The 26,933-nt window shown below is 35.8% G+C and overlaps 1 protein-coding gene across 4 annotated transcripts in view; it reads right to left on the bottom strand.

Moving 5' to 3' along the window:
* Positions 1–6,399: 6,399 nt before the first annotated feature.
* kcnc2 (potassium voltage-gated channel, Shaw-related subfamily, member 2) overlaps positions 6,400–26,933 on the bottom strand; it is a 316,011-nt gene continuing 295,477 nt past the window's right edge. For 2 of the 4 annotated variants that reach the window (XM_051920013.1, XM_051920022.1), the window contains one exon: positions 6,400–13,140. In XM_051920013.1, coding sequence (XP_051775973.1) covers positions 13,058–13,140 — 83 coding nt within the window. In that variant the 3' untranslated portion in view covers positions 6,400–13,057. Of the gene's footprint in view, positions 14,404–26,933 lie in introns of all 4 variants that reach the window. The other 2 variants (XM_051920010.1, XM_051920025.1) reach the window with 2 other exon arrangements.

The raw sequence follows: 26,933 nt of genomic DNA, 5'->3' as shown, positions 1-26,933 counted from the left end.
ATATATATATATATATATATATATATATATATATATATATATATATATATACTGTATATTTAGAGTGTATACATATATATTACAATTACATTTTACAGGGCTATTTATAAATACAATATAGAATGAATGCCAGATTTCTTGGTACAATGAGCCTGACATAAATAAAAATGATCATGATTTATCATTCACAGCAACACATATGACAGACAGCATTTTGCACAGATCTGCAGGGTGATTAGTACACAATAATATAAACAATCAGAAAAAAAAAAATATTTCATTGACATAAGAATCCACATGAACTAGGAAAAAGAAGACAATTTATGAAAATAAATAACTTCTTTTATAACATATTCACAAAATTTGCATTTTAATGACCATAGAACAATTATACTATACTGAAGATGTGGAGTGAAATGTAAAATGCCATTAAATGTACCCATTGGTAGAAAATATGTCTTTATATCTTTCAGAAATGCAAAAAATTTCACAAAATACTTCTTTAGCAGTAGCTGCAAAACTCACATCTAAACTCTATAATTTATTTTGCAAATACCTAGTTTACACAATGCTGTATTCTTTGTTTTCAATTTCTCATTGCACTTAGACAATATCATTATAAAAATTTAAAATTGAAATGCAGGTTTTTAACAGATGTAACATTTGAAAATGCACCATTTTTCATATATATTGAATATGAATCGATAGAACAAGCAAGTGGCCACCAAAGTGGCTGTGATCTTTCACTCACTGAACTATTTCCTATTGAGGTATCCTGAGACAATGGATGTTACATCTAAACATTGTCTGAATGAATATATGTTTGGGTATTCATATTTCCCTTCAATAGATTTCCTGAAGCAAGTTGCTCAATATTGTAATAATCAAAATGTGTAATGCAGTTTTCTAGATGACCTTCATCATAGAATTTGTCTATGCAGGTGGACAGGTCAGTGTTTAAGCTCCTTGTTATATAGAAATGCCCAGATCAGTGTGTATGTGTTGTGAGACGGTTTAAATGTGGCATGAGGCACTACACACTTTCAAGTGACAAAATTAGGTACATTCTAAGAAACAGATTGAAATTACAAAATGGAAGCTTACTGTAGAATTGTAATTAACTTATCACTTATCATTTAATTTAATTTTTCCTCTTAATAGGTTTGTTTAAAACACACTGTTTTCAAGTAATGTTTGTATTATTTCTAATCCTACAGTAGAGCTAAATAGTCTAATTAACTCACAATGTGTTTTCCTTTTAATCATTCCTTTTAATATATTTTGTTATTGATAATGTAATTATGAATATTGTTTTGTTTATATGCTTATTATCATTGTGTTATAGTTGCTGTACATTTAATTGATTTGTGAATTATGGTCCTTATATGATTTAGGCCTAGTGGGGCAGGGCCACCTGACTCGGCAGTTGGGGTGCGGCCCACAAGACTATTTAAGAGCCAGTAACACATGAAATGGCTGCTTTAGCATAACATTTTTCTCCTTTTCTTTGGCTTTGGACTTTGCATTTTGTGATTGGATTCCCAAGTTTTCGACTGTCTTTCATTTAAATGAATATTTTTTGGATTTTGTTTTGGATTTGTTAGCTTTCAACTTTGCCTTTTTTGGAAAGCCTTTTTGTTTAATTGTTGTCAACTCCTGCATGTTTTCTCCTTTTATAACTTTTGACTACTTAAAAAATCTAAATATTAAAGAATGTTTTGTTTTTTGGGAAAGAGGTTTTTATGGTTTTTCCTTCTCCCATATTTGTACTTTTGATATTTTTGGTAGGTCTGGCACCACTATTTCTGCATATCATTGTCATAGATCAGATATGCAGGAGTAGCCAGGGATGCATGACATGTGATATCACTGTAGCGTCAGTTTAAAAGACTGCACCATATATTTTCTGTTTATCGGAGATTGGAAAAAAGTTGAGTAGCATGTGGCAAATGTGTTTTTTAATTTATTTTTTATTTATACTGACGTTGTGCTTTGAAATTATTGTCTTTGGGCTCGTACTATTGACTTTGGTGAAAGATGGGTTCGATTTCTGGTCTCGAATTGCCCAAACTACGGTTATGTTTCATTGTCCGGTCCCTTTCAACATAAATTGATTTTTTCCAGCCTAGACAGAGCAGCTCCGCTTCCAGAGTTTGGGGCTAAGGTTGATTTTTGGATGGTCAACTTCAGTTTTGTGAGGCAGAAATCAGAACACTTGCAATACATCAAATAGATATTTTGAAGAGTGTTTAGAATTGTGAAATTACTCGTCTCATTTGCTCCGTTCACTTCAATGACACAATGTATTTTATAAAATTTGTGTACTTAACTTGGCTTTTTTTGTCAGGTTGTTATTGGAAGTTCGTTGTTCTTTGTGTACTGCTAGATGACCTGTGAAGAACTAAATGGTTCTTTTTCTCCAAGGACACCTGGATATGTAGATTATGCCAAAAGAGTGTCCCCTCCCAGGTTTCTGCGTTTTCCTCCAAGACTACATCATGCTCCAGGCTTTTGCTTTTCTTTTCTTCTGTGGTACGTGATTTATGTCTCTTATTGATCACCACTGTTGAATTACTTATTTGTTCATTTTAGTTTTGTACTTGGCGGTATGTGCATTGCTTCCATATTAGTACTTTAGCTTGTCTTCAAATCATCTGTTTTAGTCTAGACTATAATTCCACATTATGTAAAAGTACCTATTAAAATAGGCTGGAAGAAAATCAACAATTTAAATAAATAGTTTTTAATGAACATAAATTGTTTATTTGCCACATTGGCCCAGAGTTCATATCCCGGACCAAGTACTGCCCTTGTGCATCTTTCATATTCTCTATTTGTCTGAGTGGGTTTTTCTGCAAGGATTCTAATTTTTTCTTCCACAACTAAAATTTGTTGCTTTTTTAGATTTATGGGTCACTGAAAGTTGTCCGGGCATGAGTGAGTTTGAGAGTGCCCTGCAAAGGACAGCGCTGTGTTCAAATCTGGCTTCTGCATTCCATCCAGTGTTGCCCTGAAAGACTTCAGCTCCTCAAAATCGTGATCTGAATAAATAGTGGGCAGAAAATGTATGTACTGTATGTACTTAAATCGAAATCTATGTATTTACATTCCATAGGTTTATTGGGTTACTATTGTCACATGTGCAAAGCATTTCTAAGTAATTAGATATTGTAACTCTACAGTAAGATCTTTCACCAATGAAGCATGAGATCCACTGTAGAACTAAGTGTCAGTGTAAAAATTAATAAAACATGAACAAAAGTAAAAAAAAAATACTTAAAGCATTTTGAGGACCATAGATTTGCAATATTTGGTCTCATAAATATAAGGTGACTACGCACCATGTTTTAAATATGTATTGTCACAGGTGGCTGGGGGTGGTACCCATCTGGGACAACCCAGAGGACCGGAGGAGGGCTTACGCCTCCCCCAGACCATGTGGGGCGACCGCCCTGGTGGCTTTGGAGACCACAGGTACAGAGCTTTGAAGCTCAACCCTGTAGGGGCCCGTGGTCACCGCCAGGGGGCGCCCCAATGCCTGAGGAGCCCTGGCTCTCAGCACTTCCGCCACACATGGAAGTGCTGGGGGGAAGAAGACCAGGGACACCGGAGTGCTTCTGGGTGTGCAGCCGGCACTTCCACCACACTGGGGAGTGCCCGCGGAAGATTTGTCGGAAGGCACCTGGAGCACATCCGGGTGGTTATAAAAGGGGCTACCTCCCTCCATTCGGGTGCTGGAGTCGGGTGAGGAGCAGGACAGAGCTCGGGTGGAGAGGAGAAGAGGCAGCCTGAAGAGTGAGGCATAGTGAAGAGGCCTGGACTTTGGGGGAGTTTGGGGTTGTTTGTGTGCACTTGTGTAAATAGCGACTGTAAATAAACGTGTGTGTGGTGCTTAAACCATGTCTACCTGTCTGTGTCCAGGCCATATTCCACAGTATATATTTCATACTTATATTACTGTAGGTGCTTTATGTCCATGACTTAATTTGAGTTTGAGTAATTTAATAAGAAATTTCCTTAAAGAGTGGATTTTGATTTTTGCAAATTAAAAGTTTTACTTATGGTAAATTTTGGAGACTAATTCCCAGCATACATTCAACAGAAGATAATTCAGATTTATATGTGCAAAGTATTAAAGAAATGGATGTTACTTCCTTGGGTTTCTGTTATTCCTGGAACTATATCCAATTGATTCCATATAAAGTATGGTGACCACACACTAAATTTTTTATTATTTATACATTTTATATCTATAGTACCTCCTAATTGAGGGCAGCATAGTGGTGCACTGGACAGACCAGGATTCACGTCCCAAGTCCTCCCTGTGTGGAGTTTGCATGTCCTTCAGGCGTCTGCATGGGTTTCCTCCCACTTCCTAAAGACATGCAGGTTAAGTGGATTGGCAATACTAAATTGGCACTAAGTGCCGTGTTTGGGGTGTGTGTGTGTTCATCCTGCGATGGACTGGTGCCCTTACCAATCCAATGCTAACTGGGATAGGCTCCAGAAATGACCCCTCATGACCCTGGTTTGGATTAAGCAGGTTCAGAAATGACATTCTATGACCTCTTAAATCGAGTGTTACAATGGAAAATTCATTCAGCCCTCATATGCTATGCAGAAATACTGTTTTCCGATCATTTTTTACAAAAAATCCATACACACTCATATTCTTATTTTAGTTATATTTTGTGAATTATGAGTATTGTTTAGAGACAAACACAATTCACTGCTATGTCCTATTTGTTTCTGAGACCCCAATCGTTTCCTCTAACAAGCATTTTTAAAGTGCCATGACAGCGTCATGTGAGGCAATGTAGCACATGACAAACTGATGTCTAGTTTAATTAATTAAATTGTTTTTGTGGTATTTTTATTAGTATTGCAGATATGTACATAACTTTTAAAACTATTTAATGATTTATACTTTTTATGTAAAAAATTTGTAATGATTTACAAACAATTTATTTTTATATTTCCTAATAAACATGTTGTATGTGACTTAATTTGGTGAATTAGTCTTTAAAAATTAATTTCTTTGGATGTTGGCTTTTGTTTTTTTAGGTTAAAACTTTTACTTAACTCTTAAAACAGAAGATCGTCCCATTATACTGTATATGTGTGTATGGAATCAAAGAGGTGGATGTTACTGCATTGGGTTTCTGATAATTCCCTAAACTGCATTCAGTCGTTAATCCAATTAGAATACTGCAAAAGTTGTAACATTGTAAATGACATAAATAATACCCAGTTGAAAGAAAGAAAATCCTTCATAATTAACAAAAACAAGTGAAAATTACTTTTAGCCTGGAAATAAAAAAATCTGTCATTTAAATTTTGAGATTCTTTTTAGATGGTTGTTACATGACATAAATGATGTGCCTTTGTGTATAAACTCACTAATTCATCATCCTATTTAAAGCCCAGCAACCTTTCCTGAAGCGCATCCAAGTGAAACATCCTGTGTTGTAAAGGAAAACCCGGGAATATGACAGCACAAAATGTGGAGCCTCCTTCTTGTGGATCAGATTTGTAGCGGTGGATTCTAAACTTGCAGTTGTGGAATGATTGACAGTGGGAGCTAATAAAACATAAAGTGATTATGGAGAGACAAAGCCAATTTGTGCAATTAACAGTTAGACATGATATTACTCTTAAATTACACAGTGATAGTTATTGTGCTTGTGCTTAAAGTGCTACAAAATTCATCAAGTTATCATACCTGCCATTTCTTCAATGTCCAGTCTTTTACAAGACATAATCTCACATAATTTGTGACAACTTATTTCTTTTGTTTTCTTCAAACATTTTTTGAGATGCATTTTTTGAACAACCAAATATCAGGAGAAGGGAAAAAATCATTATAAATACAGCAGCTTTATATGTTAATGCTTCCAATGAAGGTACTTCTCACAGATGTGGACCCTGTTAGTGCCTTTAGCCTTCAGACTGCAAACCCTCTTCTTTTCTTTTCCTTCCAGAAGACCTGCTTTTTTTAATTTTAAGGAAGACAATTTAAATCACACAGGAAACACGCCTCTTATCTTAACAATACAGAATATGAAATGACAAAGAAGAATGCTCCGATGTCCTTTTGATTGCTTTAAACATGGAGTAACAGTTTCAATAGTAAGCATTTTTAAAATGACCATTTCTTACATTTTTTTCTTCCATATTGCTCTCTCATTTCGACCATTCAGTTACAACCACAAATTGAATTTCTATTGTTGGACATAGGCAGCATCAAAGCATATTTACATCTAAACACTTTTTTTTAAATACCCAGAAATCCTTTTTTGTAATGTGCATGTGCATGTTGCAAGAAATTGCATAGCAAGTGATCCATTCTTTACAGAAGTATCATACACAAATTGGAATCAATGGCATATTACAAGAATATTGTCAACAAGTTACATCTGAACAGTTTTATTTTTCCCACCGTTCAGTATCGGAGAAACTGAATTGAAATATCAAGCATTAACTGTGCACAATTTCTACCCATTGTCTAGAAATGGCGGAGTATGCTGCATGACTTTGCATAAGTGTTAAACAGATATACAGGTAGGCTTTTATAAGACAAAGATCATTAGCAATTCTGCAATAAATTAAAAAGAACAAATGTCACACAAGAATGTTGTTACCTTGCTGGATTACATTGCGCAGTCAACATACATAAGGTCACTGACTATATTGTTTTTAAAACAACCAAATGACTTGCAGCGGTTTGTTGTTTTTGACATATCCAATGGACCAGTAATAAAAATATAATGATTAAAATCAAATACCAGCTTTTTGCTGCCTTTTTATGGTTTGTTTATCAAAAATATCCATCCCACCCCCATTTAAAAAAGAGCTAAACAGATACATACAAATATTTCGGTTGAACCTTCTGATCTTATGCAGTGTTTCTCCGTAAGGGGTACTGGTGCATTTCCCACAAATTGTTCTTTTGAAATACAGCACACGAGATCAATGACATCACAATAATACTAAAAGAAATAGTAAATGAATTATGGCTAAATATCACATTTATTTATCATAGCACTTGGATATATAATAATGTGCTTTTGAAATACATCTACAGCACTACAGTGTAGGCTTATTGCAGAAATTCTATTCATCTCACAACAGAACATGAGGTTCTAACACACAGTGTCAATGATGATTTCATTCCAGATAATGAAACTCCTCTTTAAAGCGCAGTTAAAGAGCTGTGTGGGCTCCTCTGAGGTGTGGTATTTACAAGTAAATCCAACTGGTTAGGTCTATAGGTATTACAATGTTCATTTAGTCTTTCCAGTCACAGACAGAGGCTTCACTTTAACTCTGAGGATGTGTCACCAGCTTGTCGGGCTGGGCACAAAAGGCCAGTCCTTCAGGTGACCCTCTCCTGAGGTGAGTTCCAGGTTAAGGGCAGATGCTCTTCCAGAACACTCCTTGGGATATGGTTAAAACTCAATGTCCAACATCAGAGCAGTCATTATCCACGATTAATGCTTTATAACACTGTAGTTAATAATAGCAGCACCAATGTTATGGTAAGTAAAGTCTCTTTTCAGTGTTAACTATTTCTTTTGAGAATACCAACAAAATGTCAATAATGGACATCTCTAAATATCAGAAATGTAAATTTGTTCATTATCATATATATTTAATCTTATCTTGACATGCAGATTCATGCTATAGGGATAAAATACTGTATGTACAACAACAACCGTATCTCATTAAGCACACAAAATATATCAAAAATACTTGTGTGCATAAATACTTACAGGGTGTCTAAAAAACATTTGCACATTTTGAAAATATTGAAAAAACTGAAAATAGCTGAAGGCATGAAAACCGTCATGGCATTAGTAGTCACACGAAAAAGTAAATGAACAGCAAGATCTCACTCATCAACTGCCATGGTGATATGATCACAGGCGTAGGGAAATATAAGAAATGGAGCTCAATTCCAATTTTTCCACTCATTTATGACACTATCTTTTTAAAAAATTGGTGGGAAATAATAGCTGTATTAGTATTGTCCCGTCACATGTAGAGAGAACAATGAAATTCTTACTTGCGACACTTTGACGCTCTTGGGGACACTTTATGTCCTTTCATTCTGTCTACACCGCCATATGCTTGTTTATTAGTAATTTTCGAAGCCACTTAATTCAGAACAGGGTCACAGGATGTGCTGGAAACTATCCCAGCTAGCGTAGATCGCAAGGCAGGAACAAACCCTGAACAGGGTGCCAGTCCATCATAAGGCTTGTTTATTAGTGTGATTGGGCAAAAAAAGCACATGGATTCAGAACGTTTTAGATCACATTCAGATTTACACCACTTTTCTATATTGCACTAAATCCAATACAGAAAGATAAATTGTGAATGCGCCCCATGTTTTAATGCTTGAATCAGAATTGTCTGAAAGTTCACTCCACCATTAATTTTAGTCTGTGTTAATGCAACCATTGTTGCATCTCTGCGTTGAAAAATCAAGATGGATTACAGCTCCAAATCAACATGCCAATGGAAATAAAACAACATGGTGGACTTAATAAGCATCTGAGGTGACAGTCGTCAGCCAATGCCCCGCAACTGCTATGTGTTTTCAGACAGAAATGGCACACTTTGTGTGTATTTTTCCAAAGTGAGTTTTATGGATGGAAGACACAAGTTATCGATCACTTTCCTCAACATTCTGAAATTATCAGACTACTGTTTTGCTTTAGAACCCTCCACATCTCTTCACTTTCAATTACTAGGAGAGAAGTGGTTACCTTGCATTTGACTCTCTGTAAGGCATCAAATACTCTAGCCTACTGCCAATGTTCTGAGTATGGCAGCAAAATCTTGGAAATCATTTTTTAAAAATGTCACCCTTTCCTCAAAAAATCCTAACTATTAGTACATCCGATTCATATATATATACATCATTTATATCCCACACTTCAAAAACACAATGCTATAGATCTGGGTACAGATCAGGCACATTTATGCATATGTTCTGGGACAGTTCACCGGTAAAGGTTTTCTGCTCTGCAGCCACTAGACTTCTGTCCTCCATTCTCTCTTCTAATAAACTTCTTCTGCCACAGTTACTCCTTCTTTTAGATTTGCCCTTATCTCCCTCACTTCTTTCCAGCAGAGGCCATTGCTGCTAGGCAATAATCTTGCAAAATCTTTGTTAGCCTATCACTGGAAATCTGCTCATTCTCTTTCTTTCACTGGTCATAAATCTTACTTCTACTTGAGCTCTCCACAGAAGTCGTTACTCAGTCATCCAAACTAAGTATTCAGAGATTGAAATGTGGGGTGAAACAAGTTAAGGATTGGATGTGCCCTTGATGCTTAACATTTCTTCTTTGATCGCTTTCTTTAACTCCTTTTCACAGGGCCCACTTGGTGTGATGGATTTCACTCTGATCGTCTCGGCCATTTCTGGTCATACTTTTATTTATTCATATTTTATTTATGTTAGGTAGAATGCCTAGTGGGGTCCAGGCGGTCTTGTGGCCTTGGAACCCCTGCAGATTTTTTTTTGTTTTGTTTTTTCTGTCCTCTCAGGCCATCAGACCTTTTATTCTATGTTAATTATTATTGCCTAATTTTATTTTTAGATTTTTTCTTTTTTTTTCTTTTTTCATTCTGTAAAGCACTTTGAGCTACATACTTTGTATGAAAACATGCTATATAGATAGATAGATAGATAGATAGATAGATAGATAGATAGATAGATAGATAGATAGATAGATAGATAGATAGATAGATGTTGTTTTTGTTATTGTACTTTCTTTTGTTGTTTATTTACAATGCTGTGGGGAAAATATTTAGTCGATTAGGTGGGGTTGGAATGGGTTTGATTCTTAAAATTGTAGTTTTTTTTTCAAGCTTTTTCCTTGTTGTTATTTAATGTCAGTAAAGAACTTGAAAACAAAAAAAACCCTCTACAACTTTCCCCCATCAGACGTAGCTCCTCTCGTGTCCATAGGTCTCTATGCACAGGTAAGACAGTGATAACTGAGCTCAAAGCAACACCTATGATCTTTCGTTTTCTCTTTTCTACCATGCTATCATGGGCTGATAAATTTGCAGATGTTCTACACTGAAAAAAAATGTTAAGTAGCTCAGCAGACAATATATTGATGATGGTGTATTATAATAAATAATAATAATAATGAATTACATTTATATAGTGCTTTTCTCACTACTCTAAGCACCTTACATATACAGAAGGAAGCCACTTCAATGACCATCAATGTGCAGTACCCACCTGGATGATACAAAGGCAGCCATTACTGAGCCGGTACGCTCACCACACATTAACTATTAGTGGTGAAAGGGTGAAAGAGAGATAGCCAATTAGAGATGAGGGGTGATTAGGGGTCCAGAATGGACAATAACGTGATGCAATTTAGCCAAGACATTAGGATAAAGCCTACTCTTTTTGAAAGATGCCCAGGAATCTTTAGTGACTACAGAGTCAGGACCTCAGTTATACGTCTCATCCGAAGGATGGCGCCATATTTACAGCACACTGTCCCTGTCACTGCACTGGGGCATTGGGATCCACTCACAGTCCACAGGGTTAGCTCCCCTTGTAGGCCTTTCCCAGCATCAACCCAAGCTTTCCCCAAGACCTGGATGGGCCCACACATATTTAGCTTCAGGTGGATGATCTGTTCTGAAGTGCAGGTAGTATGGCTGCTGATGAAGATGAGCAACTTTAAATGGCTGCTATTAGGTCATTTCAGTCTAACAAATTTATTTTTCTGAATTTTGTGGAGCAATCTGTGCTCACTCACATCGGATTTGGATTGGTTGCAAAATTAACTAAAACAGTCCAACCCAAAATTGGATATGAAGCAAAAATTGGAATTGAGTCACTTTTAGCTGAGTTGTGAAAGCAGCGAACATCTGGCATCATAGAAGAAATGTTGGTAAATGTTTGTAGATGATTTTAGAATCTTGTGGAACCAACTGTGCAGCCAGCCAGTTGAGCACATTTTAAGGAAATTGAAATAATTTGAATGTTGACTCTAAATTGACACTGTGAGTGTTTGGTTCAACCAATAATTAAGTGCATCCGCCTGCTCTTTTTATGTAGATTACATTGTAGTTTTACTGCATACTTCTTTTGTTGTCTCCCTGTCACATGCCTTCCATGACTCAGTGTTGTTATGATGTGACTTTAAAGATGGCAGCTCTCATGCATATGCAGAGCATGGGTGAGCACATGCATGATGAATGTATGGCATGCAAATGTTGATGTGTATATGTTGATGTTGATAAAAAAAGTTTATGAAATGATCAGCTTTTGTGACGTATATTAGACCACCATTTTTCTCTTTATCTTAAAAGAGCTTGCTTTTTGGGTGACTGTATTCCTATGCTTTTTGCGTGTTATTTTATTTATTTATTTTTTTAAGCTTCAGTATAGTGGTGTGTTTTTTTTTCTTAATATTAGCTACTTGGGTTGAGTTAAATACACACTTCTGATTATGTAGTTTCAGATCAATAAAATGCAAGCCCTTGTGGGTTCCTCAATAAGGCCTCCTCTAGGGCTTAATTCCTCAGATTAGTGCCAGGGTCTCTTAGGGTGTTACACCACAAGCTCTTCTTGGAATCTCAGGGGCATGTGTTTGGTGTGCCTTCTGAGAATTTATCTTTGGTGTGCTAGCAAATTGAGTGCGGGTGTGATTTTGATGGACCGGCATCCTTTGAGTGAAGGATTTAAACGGTGAACAGAAGTGGTATTATTGAGCTTGTGGTTAATTAGTTGGCCGCAATGTTGTCTCTCAATCAAAATTTGAAAAAAATTCAGTTGTGTACAAATTTTGTATATTGGTTATTGTTCACTGTATGCCACACACTAGTTGATTGCATATAAGAAATATAACATTATCCTGTACTACTCAATGTAGTTGAGTAAAAATACTCAATACTCAATGTATTGTTAAAAAAATATTTTTGAGACACCCTGTATATATTATATATAAATAATATGCCAGGTGTGATACACAATTTTAGTGAATTCTGTAACAATGTTTTAAATAATGTATACACAGTTACATCATTGATTATCCTCAATTAATATTAACGAAATGCTCCTTTGTTGATTATTCCATATTAGACTTGTAACTCAGGATTATGGTGGCTGGAGTCTATTCCAACACAAATGGCCACAAGACAGGAATCAATCCTGGATGGAGTTGTGGTCTGTGACTGGGTCTACTTTCACACGTACCCTGACTGCAAATTTAGAATTACCAATCAAACTAACCTGCATACTATAAGGATGTGGGATGTGGGAAGGCAGCTCAATCACCTGGAGACAAACTTCACAGCAACAGGTACCAGGTTTTCATTTTTTTTAACGTCAGGACGCTGAATCTGTGAGGCAGCAGCTCCAATTGGTTTGGAATTTCCTGGCATGCTTCATTTTTAGGAGAAAGCCAGAAGTTAGGTGAATAGTGAATAGGGTAGTGGCTGTCTGTTTGCTACAAATGAAATGTTCTAAGTTTTTAGTAACTCTTTGGCCATAGGTAAGACATTACTGAACACTGGTCAGCAAATGAGACATGTTATCACACAATATTCATTTAGCAGAGATTTTGGTTTTTTTTGTAATAAAGCTTACCTGTTCAATTCACTCAATTACCATGAATTCATTGTTAGCAGGATTATTCTCATCACACTCAGCATATATTTATATACATATATATATAATTTTGAACGTGATACTTAAATATTTTGACCTACATTTTTATCATAAGGGGTAATTCAACAATTTATTTGCCTACATTACATCTTCTTTTTGACTTAAATATACATATACATACGTATATATCCAGATATTTTCTGCTACACAAGGAGAGGAAAAAAAAAAACCTATATTCATTTGGCATCATGTTTCATGGACTTACTGAAGAGTAAACAGTGATCGCACCATTCCTTCAGAATAGGCCACTGTGGTATTGGAAGTCTCTGTCAGGAGTAGGTTGGTTGCTAAGCAACACTGTTGCTGTTGCCATAACCACTAAGTACTCTTTAACAGGTATGCATCTTAAACAGTTAGAACAGCTACATAAATCTCCCGTGTGGTGGTCTGGAGCTCTTGTTTATGTCCCGTGGTATAAATGTTTATCACTGAATGAAGAGAAAAAAGAGTTTACGATAATCAGTAAAGTCCACTTTGTTACCTGCCTCTTCCTGAAGTTTTCAATAGAATATATCAAATAGATCAGAGCACGGTCCTGCAAAAAGACAGAGGAGTCCTTGAAAGGTGTTTTTTTTTTTTTTTTTTGTTCCCTTGAGAGATCAGAGTGATGGACAAGTTATAAAGACCTTTTCTTTGTGGTCAAGGGAAAAGTGTTGAATTACCCCCTGCAAAAATCACAACAGCTAAACAGAGCTATCATCTTGCTGGCTAGATTACTTATAAAGGCAAGCTACTGGAGGATGCCAATGTTACCTTTCTGCAATGTGTGTGCCTTCCCTCAGCCTTTAAGAAAGAGAGCTTCCCTCTGCTTGCATGTACCCAGTAATGACAAGCTCTCTGCAGTTATCTGCATGTAAACAACCGGAAACACTCAGTTGGCGACCCTGCCACAGTTTTCGTTTTCTTAGGAGTACAGCATACCAGCAACAAATACATACAGTATCTTCACATGCAAAAACAGTCAAGTTATGCATTTTGTTTTGACAAATGGCACAATGCACAAACAGATCAAGGGCAGTTGACACCCTGGCAAACTTTCTGAAACATTAGACAATGGGACAAGACCATCCATGCGAGAGAAAAAAAAATAAAAAACACAAAAAAAGAAAAAAGCAAAAACAAACAAACAGAAAGTCAATAGAAGGTAATGTTCAGTGTCTAGTCACAGTGGGATTTATTTGTGAGCGTCTGTATGTGTGTGTGTGTGTGTATGTTAACAAGAGTCCAGCTGTATTCAGAACAAAGTGATCTGGAAGCACTTTTTTGATTTATAGATAGCATCCCTGATTAAAAAATAAATTTCATATTTAGCATACTGGCCAAACAGACCTACTATATGTCCTTTTATTGCCAGAAGTGATCCAGGGCAATCAGTAAACAAATCAGAAGCACTTAATAACGTTTAAAAGGAACATTTGGGCCATTCATTTACTGCAGCAGAAATATAATATTTACAGTTTATAACATGCACAACTTATTTTCAGCTAGCGTTGGGTCAAATGAGATCTAATCCAAAGGCATTACTACTAAAAGGCTCGCTGATCCAGTCCGCTATCACAAGATTGATGGAATGGGAGAGCGAGACCGTCTCAGCGGACAAGGAGAACTGTAGGGTGAAGTAACTGGAGACAGTCTCAGAGCATTGGCAGCCATACCAGCTATGTTGTTTAAGCTTCGGGATTTCTCATACCCTTTATGCAAGAGAATGCACAAGACAAACAGTCAGTTGGAATCAGCCAAAAGAGAGCATTCAAAAGAAAAGACAAAACAGTGCACATGCAAAGAGAAAAATACGTTACAGACATTTTTTTTGTGCTGCGATTCACCTCAAAATACAGGACACCTTCACAGCAACTGTTCCAGAAGATGTGTGTTTTTGTAATTTTATTTCTAATGCATTTAACTATACAAATCAACAGGTTATGCAATGCTACAAACAAAATGTGGACTATAATTCAACTGCTAAAGTATCTGTATTTTGATGTGTATATAATATCTGTATTGTGTCTCTTAATTAAATTGCAATTTACTAAAAATAATAGTGATGCTACCATACTCATTGGTGGAATGGTGTTCACCTTTACAATTTCTTGTAAATATTATATGATTAACGTTTTGTAATTTCAGACTTCTTCACTGGTCAAATAAACCCTGAAGAGTTCAAAGTACAAGTTATCTAAATACAAAGATAAAACAAATTTTGCAGATCAGACAAAATTTATAGAAGAACTATAAGATCAATTCTCTTCAGAGTCCAGTTTTAACAAGATCTTTTCATCTTGGAATTGTGAACTTGTGGAAATTGTATCTGCAGACATCAGACAGACCAACAAAACAATAACATCAATCTGTCCACATTTAAAGCAAGGCATTCCAATCGAAGGTCATGACAAAGAACGTGTTTGTTACACTTACACCCATCCACCACCACACACATACAGAGTGTCTTAAATAGATGTACAAGCAGTCTGGGAAGTATACACTAGCAAAGATTTTACTCGCTGTCTGCAGAAGTGGATATTTGTGGCACCTTGCATTATGCACAACTTTTCAGATTTACATGTAATGTATTTTAAACACATAAATAGAAACAATTACAGCTTCGCAATATAAATTCGTACAAGCATATGGTCAACATGTGTGTATCAGTGTGGATTTGTGTGAGGGTTCACAAGGTTGAATCAAGAGGAAACCACTCTTTCTATAATAACTCTTTCCATTCCCGTTTTTCAGGCAAGAGGAAGGCCTGTCTGGTGAAGCCTTATGTCATGGTTGCTCAGATCTAGCTACACCCTTTCCACCTTGCTGAATGCAGAAATGGATAAAAACGGGAAATCGCCATTGTTTGTTCAGCAGTCAAGGAGCATTATGGTATTAGCTCTGGCACTGATTCTACATGAGAGGAATAATCCTCACTATTCATCTTATACTTTCTTCATATTAAATTGGGGTTCCCTTGCTGGGACCCCCAACACTGTGTGTTTTATACGTGTTATTCTATTCAGTTTAGTGCTTTTATGTTGAGGATGCATTTTCCATGGTTTAAATTTTAGTTTGACCTGACTTTTCTTTTTACAGTATTATTAACGTCTTCTTGTTGTTTATGAGATGGCTTTCTTTATTCCTCAGTGGATATTCTCAGCAAAACTCTTACAAGACTTAATGATAGTTAGCTTTCAATTCAAGGAGGCATTAGTGTTATTTCTTTTAAATCGTTTTGTTCCTTGACTTAAATTTTTTACTTTGTCCTGTGCTTTTGGTTACTCGTGTTTCTCGTTTTCTTCTAGTGCGTGTTTTGCATCTCCTGATTGATTTCTGTTCTCACAAGAATTCTGAGAAATTGTCTCATAACAAACACTTTGTAAAAATGGACAAAAGAGGCATATAAAGTACAATAAAATGCATAGTGTATAGCAAAGTACACTTCCAAACTTTATTTTTCTTCATACAGTGGCAAACACTGTATATTAATGCTTTACACTAATGATATTATTCAAAAATGTACCTTTAATCTACCCATCCATCACTTTTGCAGCCAATTATTTCATTTTAGTGCAATGAGGTATCAGAACACATCCAGATAATATTGGGTGTTGTTATGTTAGTTTTTGTTTCTAAATTTATCTTGAGCTTGATAAAATACTCTTCAGTTTATGTCCATGTTATATGTTGCTTTTCAAATATGGAGAACTCACTTTTACTCTCCTTTTCTATATTCAAAACTTAATTGAGCTTGTTGTTTTGAAATTACAGTTGCCACATACCATGATATCATCCTGATTTTCCATGGATAATCCTATTTTCTGCTACTCTTTCCATGACTGGTTATTAGGGAATGTGTCCCTAGAAGCCTGTTTAAACCAGTGCTATGCTCCAACACAGTGTCCAGGGTTCCGGATATTTTCTTTAAACAATCGTGCTTGAAATACGTTTTGATGTACTGTTTTTGAACAGGTTAGTGGGTCTGACACTGAAGGAGCTGCAGGTCTTCAAAATTTAGTGATCTTTGCCCCCATATTTGCTCTGGTTGTTGTTAATTTGCAGTATGTGCATAGAATTAAGGAAGCAAAGTGCACAAAAAAGGCAAATTAACAGAAAAACAACAAAAGAGAGTTAAACATTTAAAGCTACTTTGCATTTAAAATGCAAATATTTATAGATGTCTTATAAATACAAAAATCTCACTACTTGTCCCCAACACTGAGTTTGAGAATCACTGGCTTACTTTATTTTAATCCTTTTTTCACTTTTCAAGTAGGTTAACAAGAAAATTGTAACTGAAGTATCTTTTTCTATCGTAGTCTTCACTCTTCTTATTTTCATATGTTTAATGTCTTTCTTAGTAGTTATTTTTATCAAGAATGTTGCCAGTTTGTACTTATTTAAACAGAATGTTTAAGAGAGACATATAATCTATTTAAAATGTATGGGATTAGATTATACATAATTTATTGACCCCAAAGGTATAAGTCTATTGGTTTCAAGAAGTGCTCCTCTGTTTAGTATTCCGCTATTCTGTTATGCGAAGTGCTATATGGGAGTGACATTTTCTTATATTTTCTAAATATGTACAGGGCTCTTTATTCATTATTGCATTTCTTTGAGACAGAGTCTGCCCTATTAGATGACTTGAGTTGTAGCCTCACAGGGCCAGACGCGATTCTCAAACGAGAATACACGTCTGGGGACAACCCATTTAAAAGTGTGTAGTAAATAGTGGCGAAATCTTGCGTTGCCAAGGCTACATCCACAAGGCTTCTTCATAAAACATCCAGCCTCATTTTCACCGGTCCATGAGTTTTAAATCACAGTCAGGGTATCAGGGAGAGAGAAGGTATTAAACAAAAGACTTGACGGTAAGAGAGAAAAACAAAAAAACTAAAATTGCTCTTATGCATTCTGGAGGCCATGATAACTGAACCTTAATAATTAATTTGTACAAAGTAATGAGTGCTGCAACAGTGAAGATAAATGGACAGACACACATGTAGTCTACTGCAGCTACTGGGCTCCACACATTTGGGAAGTACTGTCAGCTACGATATCTTTCTGTCATTTTAACTATTGCAACAACAGCAAATAAAGTTTAGATAAGCACTGTGGTCTAAAACTATGCAACATGTTAAAACGCAGCAGCTATTTTGTCATGAAAAGTACATTTCCACTTAGACAGTAATGTTAAATTTCTTTTGTCATTCACTTAGACGTGCAGTCAGAAGGTGGGTGCTGTGCAGCCTTCTCCCTAATTTTACCGGAGATGTTAGGCAGATTTGGTGATCCAAGTGTTTTGAGTACGAAATTTGCCTCTCCTGGAGCTTCAATCATTATGAGAGATGGCAGTCATTATAATGGGGTGTGACACTTCAAATGCATATTTTGCAGTTCATATTTTCAAAAGCATAGCTGCCAATTCTTTCAAGCATAGATTGACTCCTACACTATTGTCGTAACGCTGAACAACAGAGAGCACACACAACGCATGCAACAACTTATCATTCACGTTTAGCATTTGTCCATTGATGCAGTCGAATGCCAATGTATAATCTGATGCTACAGAAAGGTTTTTCCCTAGCATCAGGTTATGTTTTCTAATAGGGGTTTTTAGGAGACTTTATGACTGTAGATGGTTCATCGTAAACCCAAACCAGAGCATCTCTGATCTTTGCAGTTTAAAATTACCGTCCCTACTTTGAGCACGGCCTTCATAAGGTGTTGAATTGGTTTAAAAATGTGAAACTCAGTGAGTTGTCTAATTATTTCGATGTAGTTTTAAGCACAATTCATTTGTGGTTGTCTCCAGACGTACTGTATATGTTATGTCTGGCTTCAGTGAGACTACTGGAGCCATGATGCTGGGTTATCATACCCTCAAATGTACTCATAGTGTCAAGTGATAACAACACTAGTGCTGGTCATTAGGCTGTTTCTGTCACTGTTACTATTACCTATTAGTACATGAGGGACATTTTGAATTAATGGCTCATGTGCTACAAACTATGCTATACATTGTTTAAAGATTGAATACAAATGTTCTCCAAGGACAGTTACAAATTATAGAGTATACTTCTTAAAATGTCCTCTTTGTACATCTCTTTGAGACCTTGTTTGATAAATACTGTGCAAGTGTGTGTATGTTGGGTCAAAAGACACATCAACACTCATTCCTTTACTAAAATGTTCATTGAGGAAAATGCTTTTCATAAAGTTTTTGTTCCTAAAGCTCATTCTTAAAAACAGTAAATTCTAACATTGCTCAAAATAAACGATTTCCTTTGCTTTTGTTATTGACAGCTCTCTTGCTAAAGTAATGTCTTTGTCATTAAGCTACTCTTCTATTAGCATCCATTAGAGTCTTGTATGTTTTCTTTTTTTGCATAGAAACACAAATACAAATTAATTAACAGACACAAACATGTGGCTAATAGTTTTAACCATTAATTGATACTGCAACAGATTTACTAGACAGAAAACATTATTTCAAACGCCATGTACTGTAGTAGCATTGTCAATAAGATTGGAGATGCTTGTCAAAATGTCTGTATAATTTCACCCAGTTATTTGCCATACTTTTAGAACTCCAATCCTTTAATTGAGATTTTATTTCCAAAATGAATGCAATGCTTCTTCAAGGCAATACCAAGTTAAACTAGTTTTTCATTGTTTAATTTATGAAAACAGAAAATGATAAGACATCGTATTTCCCAGTGACTACCAACTAACTTTGGCTGACTACTTTAGTGTGTGGTTTACAAAACAGATAAAGCAAGTACAAAAATCAGTTTATTAACAGTTTGGTTTTTTGGCATAACATTCAAACAAGACATGCAGGTAGCTTTTTAGAAGAGTTAAACAGATATATTGTAGTAAAGCAGACATTTCCCCTTTTCACCATTTCTTCATAAATCAAAAATTTGCAATAATACTGAGTCTCGCTGACATGCCTTGATACACTAAGCAGTAGGTGCATAATCTTATTTCCTGTGTTTTTTTTTCCACATTGACCTCTCTCAGTGCTATCTCCGTTCAGACTTTTAAAGATACACTTCAAAATTTTAATCAATAAGAAATTGTTCAAGGTCTCGTCCCCTCCATTTCTCAATTTCATATGAAAAAGCACATCATGAACGTAAGGTTTTTGAGGAAGAAGCAGATACTAATTCAGTTTCACTAAAGCGAACTTTCCATTTCACTTGCCCCTTTTCCTCCCTGAGATGGTAGCAGTGGGATGTGGACATGGAACCACTGGATTATGCAGCAGCCTGCTTTACTGCTACGCCAAGGCTGTTCTCCTTTGGTACAAAGGCAAAAAAAAAAGATGGCTCTGTAATCCAGCAACCAAGAGTTTAATCCCCACTACTGCTGCCATCTCAAGGAGGACATGTGTCTGAGAGAAAGGAGGTGTCATCCTGAGAACAGACAAAAATATATATTTAATTTAACAAGACGGTAGAATAAACTGGTGCTGGATATCAATTAATCATCAAATACCTGCCAAATATCTGTTTTTCCCCAATCAAATTAATAGTTATATTAGAATATATTTGGCTACATTTGATGAAGAATGAAGACTAGGTTCTTAGACAGCTATAAATTATGATTACATCAAAATTTAAATATAAAGGCTTAAAAGCAGTCTTAGAAAGCAAGACTTTTTCCAATAAGGTAACCGAGTGTGTCACTGAACAAGTGATATGCAAACAGGAGTACAGAATAAATCATGTAAGATGATTTGTGTTTTCCAATAAATAAAATGCAGTTATACTTTTTTTGTTTATCATAGCAGTGGAATATGGTGACATTTGCGTGCTGGTTGGACATTTCACTGTACTCTGTGACACAAGAGAGTGCCTACATTTCTTTGTTTGTTTTATTAGCTCTACCATTTTTGTTCACATTCTAGTTCTGCTAAATGAACTACACTATCATAGTTGTAGCCATTTTATGCACCTGCGTTTAACTCTATCATGTTTGGCAGTGTTAGTATCAATTTGTGGAAACTGATACATCTTTTGTGGTTCATCTGTTATTAGCTCTAATGGTCAGATCACCTTCTATCTGTGGATGTGCACTTGTTTGGGTCACATCACTGCCATGTAACCTGCACTCTCATTCTGGCATTTATTTTTTTACAAAATTAGAGAACTCTAATGCACGAAAACCTAATGTTTACTGATCTCAGTCTATTTATGTCTGTATTTACCCACTAAAATAGCTGATTAATTTGACCATAAAGAAAGTTCAGGATGATGGCCCAGCATTCAGTCTGTTATGAATGTAATTACATTATCGTGAACACTGAAAAGATTCTTAAATAATGTATATTCAGCTCTTCTCACATGATAATTATAGATAATTCTTACAAATTTAAATATCTCCTGTCCTTCATAGATATTTAAAAATAGAGACAGGAATGCCCTGTTTCCTCACTGCTTTTAACTCTTGCCCTGCAACCCCTGGCTACTGCCTTTCATTCATGCAGTTAATTATTCCAGTTTCCACTAATGCCTTCCTCCTAAAATCACTCGTTATGTAGAAGACATCTTTCTTTACACTGTTACTGCCAGCATTCCTTATTTATTGATACTAATTTATTGATTGAAAGCCTTATCTGGTTATAAAATCAATAGGGCAAAATCTGTAATTCTTCCATTAAATACTGCCTGCAAAAGTTGAACATCCTTATAATCACTTTCACTATGTATTTGGATATTGGCATTTTTCTTCACATTATTATATCCTCTAATTAATGTCACATTATTAAAACCATTAAGCAATCTCAGATTAGCTGTCACACCCACCACTAAATACTGGTTTAGTGTAAGATACACCAAGATGGCTAATATCGGTATATATATTTGGAGCAATAAATATTAAACCCCTAATTAAGCATCCCACCATAATATGTGACAAAATGTGGATGGTGGATGTGTCCATCTGCTGTTAGTGCTTTGTCGTACTACATTACATTTTGTCGTTCTACGTTACAGTTTTGTTTTTATTAATTAAATTTAATAACATTTTGAATGGTTTTGAATTTAAATTATTACTTTTCACTTCACTGTTTGATTTTTGCAGGGGATGCCAACTTTTAATGTTTAGATGCAGGCACTGCTTTGTTGTTTATAGTAACAGTACCTGTTGTTGGTGTCAGAGAGGTGTGACAAATGACATTGTTACTCCCCACTTCTTAAGATAACAAGAGCATTCGCCATGCGTCCACATTTTTGTATTTCCAATATTTATGTATTTTTGATTAGGAACCTTGCTTAATAAGTTTATGACTTCAACTATTGTCATTAACTTTGACCCTTGTGTTTCTGACTGTTATTTTCGTCTGATGTATTATTTACATCTGAAGATAGACCTTCATTTCCCATTTTATCTTTTTTCTAAATTAAGACCTGGCGGCATTCAACCACGTAGGTATAATTATAACAAATGAATAATTTATACTTGCTATTGTTACATTGCTGCAATTAAATAATTAATCAAGATAAGTTTTAATTTAAGGTGGCACGGTGGTAGTGATGCTGAATTGCATTAAAGGGAACCGGGGTTCATGTCCCGGGTGCTACCTTGCATTAAGATTGCATTTGCTCCCCGTGTCCATGTGGGTTTCTTTAGAGAGTTCAGGATTCCTCCTACAGTTCAAAGACATGCAGGCTAGGTGAATTGGTGTTGCTAAATTGGCCTCAGTGTGTGTGTACACCCTTCCATGGATAAGCAGGTTAAGAAGATGTATGGATAATGTCTTTGTGAAAATAATTTAAAAGTTAGTTGTATAAATATACAATTCCCTGAACAGTTAAGAAAAGAAAGTGAAAATTGTTATCATCACAGTTGGTCAAAATAAGGTTAACATGTAATTGCTTCATTCTAACGACAGTCTTTGAAAACGTATGTTTCCTTTTCCATGACTGTGCAATCCATGGACATAGAACTTTAAACAAAGTATTAGATACTGTAGAACACTATATAATTTAACAACTTAGTGTATCCAGCATTGCAGGACATCACAAGACATTTAACTTATTTCAGATACAGTCTTTGTAAGCAAGGTCTCGCTGCATTCACAGAGGCATTTCACATCCTGGCCGTGATGAAATACCACATCTCCTATGTCACGTTTTGGCACCAATTCTTAACCAACTGGCAAGTAATTTATTCAAGACCTCACAAATCTTTGCATGTGCACATCTGCCAGTGTATCAGCACAAGTCACAGCGTACAGAAATAAACTGAGAATATCTTTGATCAGGAAGATTTATTGAGCTGGATATCATAAGCATTTGAAATAACTGCTGAAAACTGGCAAAAAAGTATCATTTGCCTTGAAGGAAAGTGCAGGGTGGATTTTGTGCATCAATCAAATACTACTGCATATCATTCAAGTGGAGATGCTATGTAAATAAAATGTATTATTATTAATTAAGTCCTCTCCGAATGTCTTTATTAAGCATTTGGTTGAGACTTGTGGACACAACCAACAATTCAGGTGTCATCCACACAGTGTGAGTCCAGAATTTGAAATGTTCCTATGAATACAGTGGATTCTACCTCTTCTGACAATCAATGATCTCACAGTTCATACTAATTTGTAAAATTATGAAGAAATAAGAAAAATGCGCTCTTCTAGCAAGTTTTATTTCCTTGCATTTTAAAAACATGATGTTTGACGTCTCCATTTGTTTCCATTAATAGTTGAAAACTTACCTGCTGATTAAGAGAATAACCTAATAGATTATGAAGGCTGTTTTTGAATATACAATATATAAAGATATGTGTTTAATTATTTTAATTGTTCTGTCTGGGCAAATTCTCTTGGAAGATGCCAGTCATTTAATTCACATTTCTGTACCTTTCAGTACACTTCTTAAATATACTACATTGGGCATTGAAATAAGTAACATTCCACAGGATGGATGCATTCTATATCTCTTGTTTACAATCATTATCATTTTTGCCTAGTGACGACATGGCATTCAAGGCATGAGCACAGTAGAGGTCATGCTTTCCAAACTGTCTTTATAATTTTTTGATTTGTAACTTCACTGCTGAAATCTCTTAAATTAAAAGAAAGGAATTGTTGAATGGCTCTAGCTGTATTAACACAAATGTACAGAGCACTGCGTGATTTGCTTCATTACTGCAGAAATGTTGTGGAATTTTTTTAACACATGGTAACAGTGTAACACTTTATTTTTAAACAGAAGGGCTAGAGTCCAGCTTAGAGTGGAGTGTATTTTTGGCTCTGCAACTATCATTGCAGTATAAGAAATAAACTAAAGTTTTTTTAAAGAAAGCCACCAGGAACACCTACACAGCTCACAGTATATTTTAAAAGGATGAATTAAAAGTATCTCCTGCTTAAATTAAAGGGAAAGGGAAGAAATAAACGTTAGCATATTTGTATACTGTGATGTTTATATATCACAAGCATTTTTAGTAATAAAATGCATTGCATTTTTCATTCCAACAGATGGCACATCATAAACATTTATATGGCATATAAAAGAGACATGTGCATTGCATAGTGTCTACACTGATTACTGAGATCTGAACCCATCTTAGACAGCTAGCATAGCTAGTATTTATATATTACATAATGCAGAGTGTGACATAATAGTAATATTAGGCATGTGAACATAAAGCAAGATTTTGCTGAAGGATGTGGAAGGATTAGTGTTGTGAATGGCAGTAGAATGCCTAGAGGGCGCTGGGTGGTCTCGTGGCCTGGGAACCCCTGCAAATTTTTTTTTTGTTTTTTCTGTCCTCCCTGGCCATCAGACCTTACATTTATTCTATGTTAATTAATTCTATTTTCTTATTTATTTTGTCTTTTTTCTCTTTCTTCATCATGTAAAGCACTTTGATCTACATCATTTGTATGAAAATGTGCTATATAAATAAATTTGCTTGTTTTTGTTACACTCTAAACCAAAGTAACTTATGTATATAGGCATAGCACCCATAATGGATGCAGTGTCATTGGTTTGATGAACAGGATGACTGGGGATTCCAACTTGGCCCAGTGTAAGTGTAGGTGTGTTGTAGCACTGCCACATAAAAAATGCTACATGTGTGTTGCTTGTCTGTCTAGTCTGTTTGTGCATAGCAAAGAAGATAGCCCATACATGCTATTTTGGAATACACAGGCAACGTTTGGTTACTGAGATAAATTGCATAACTCACACTGTTTTTCGAAAGGAGAGAGGGAGGACAGCAATCGAAGGAAAAAGACTGACAAACTAGCTAAATGGATCAGCATCCACATAAAAGGAACTACAGTTACGAGGACTTGTCTAGATAGCTGAAGGTCAGCCTTCATCTCCAGGCATAGTAATCTCATGAATCCTGCATTGCTCTTAGTTATGACTAGTGGATCCGGTTGACTTCATTGAAGTTATTTTTTTTTTATTATGGTGCAGTACTGGCTGTGGAAACATTTTACATTTAAAAATTTAGATTATTTCGTTGGCCATCTTCTACAATTCATCCACCAGTATAATAAGACAGCTCGAACTGTAGACTCTTGTGTGAACTTTGGGAGGGGTTAGCGTGTGTATTTCAGTCTGTACTTTTATTCATACTTATAAGGCTAACTGTGTGTGGGGGAGGAAAAAGGTCATTACTGTTTTCATCTGTGTGTCTTTCTTTTTTAAATGTATATTTTTTTCTGGCTTAACTAAAATTGCATTTTAACTGTCTTTTTTAAATAAACTTTATATATACTCGACTGTTCAAAGTTGATTATATCGAAAGACAGATGTACGACAGGGCACAATATTGGCCTATCCTTAAATTAGCTGCCTTACAGTTCAGGAAAGGAGTGGTAGTAATTGGCCTGCTTTTAGCATATTGGGTCCTACAGTGTGAGTAAGTGGGCCTTGCAATGGATTGATACCCCATTCAGGAACAGTTTCTACATTGTGCCTAATGCTTGTGGGATACACCAAAGTAAAATGTAATATTATATTACCACACAAATCCTACTGTAATATCACACTTAATCACTACTGTAATACGAGGGACGTTCAAAAAGAGTCCACACTTTTAAATTTTCATTGGAAATGGTGAAGGCAGGAGGAGTAGTAATTGGTTGTGTCTGAGAGTGTCATGTGACTAGTTCTGTTTGGCAAGCCAGCTTCCCTTGCAGTTTAGAGTTGTCACCCTGTGGTGAAGATGGTGGTGGTGAAGATGGCTGCAAAACTTCAAAGTTGCACCAAAGAGGAAGAGTTCTGTCATAGGCTTTTTATAGGCAGAAGGTGTGCTGGGAGCACAAATTCATCTACGCATGTGTGCTCAGTATGGGGATAAAGTTCTCCCTCATAGAGTAGTCTATGAGTGGATTGAAATGTTTGAGAATGGCCGTACTAGTGTGACGGATGCAGAGCACACTGGATGTCCAGCTACAGCCATGTGATGGTGATATGAAAGCAGCAGTGCTTCAGTGGGTATGTGCTCAACCAAAAACATTTTTTGCTGATGGCATTAAAAAGCTGGTATGACGCTGGAAAAATTTCTTCGCAAACATACGTGACTAGGTAGAAAAGTGATGTAATTTGTTTTTGAAATTCTTAATAAAGAGTTAAAAAAAACTTTTTGAATGTCCCTCATATCACAACAAAATTGTTTCCATTATTTTATAGTAGGCTAAGTGAGGCCCTTCAGAAGGTTCCACTGTTGGTAAGAGCACTGGTATTCTGTCAAGAGGAAAAGTGTGCATGTGATACTAGTAAGAGTGAACATTTTTGTCGATCAAGTTTACAAATGCCCTGAAATGTTTCCAGTGTCCATCTCAGTTACCAGTCTATCAAAATTTTGCTGTAAAAGAAACCATTTTGAGTAGGAATCTTTTGCTGGGTATTTTTAACAACACTTTGTCATGCTATAGCATAGTTTAATGACTACTCCACCCAAAACAGATACATTTTTATGTATTCCTTACCTCATGTAGATTGTAATGATGGCTAAGAAAAATATTTAATTTCATTGTATTGTGCAAAACAGGTTCCAAAATGTTTCCAGGGCAAGATCCAACCTGCGAACGTTGCAATCAAGTTCCAGCCTCACTGGGTCACATGTTCCTGCCTGCACCAAATTAACATCATTTTGGACCAAAATTTTGAAGTGCCTTTCAGACAGCCTTGGTGTCACAATCCCTCCTAACCCATTAACAGCTGTGTTTGGTGTTCTTCAGATGCTTTTAAAGTGGAGACGG

This window comes from Erpetoichthys calabaricus, chromosome 1 (assembly GCF_900747795.2).
Source record: "Erpetoichthys calabaricus chromosome 1, fErpCal1.3, whole genome shotgun sequence".
Classification (NCBI taxonomy): Eukaryota; Metazoa; Chordata; class Cladistia; order Polypteriformes; family Polypteridae; genus Erpetoichthys; species Erpetoichthys calabaricus.
Note: the sequence above shows the minus strand (reverse complement) of the source record. Positions and strands in the feature narration are given on the sequence as shown.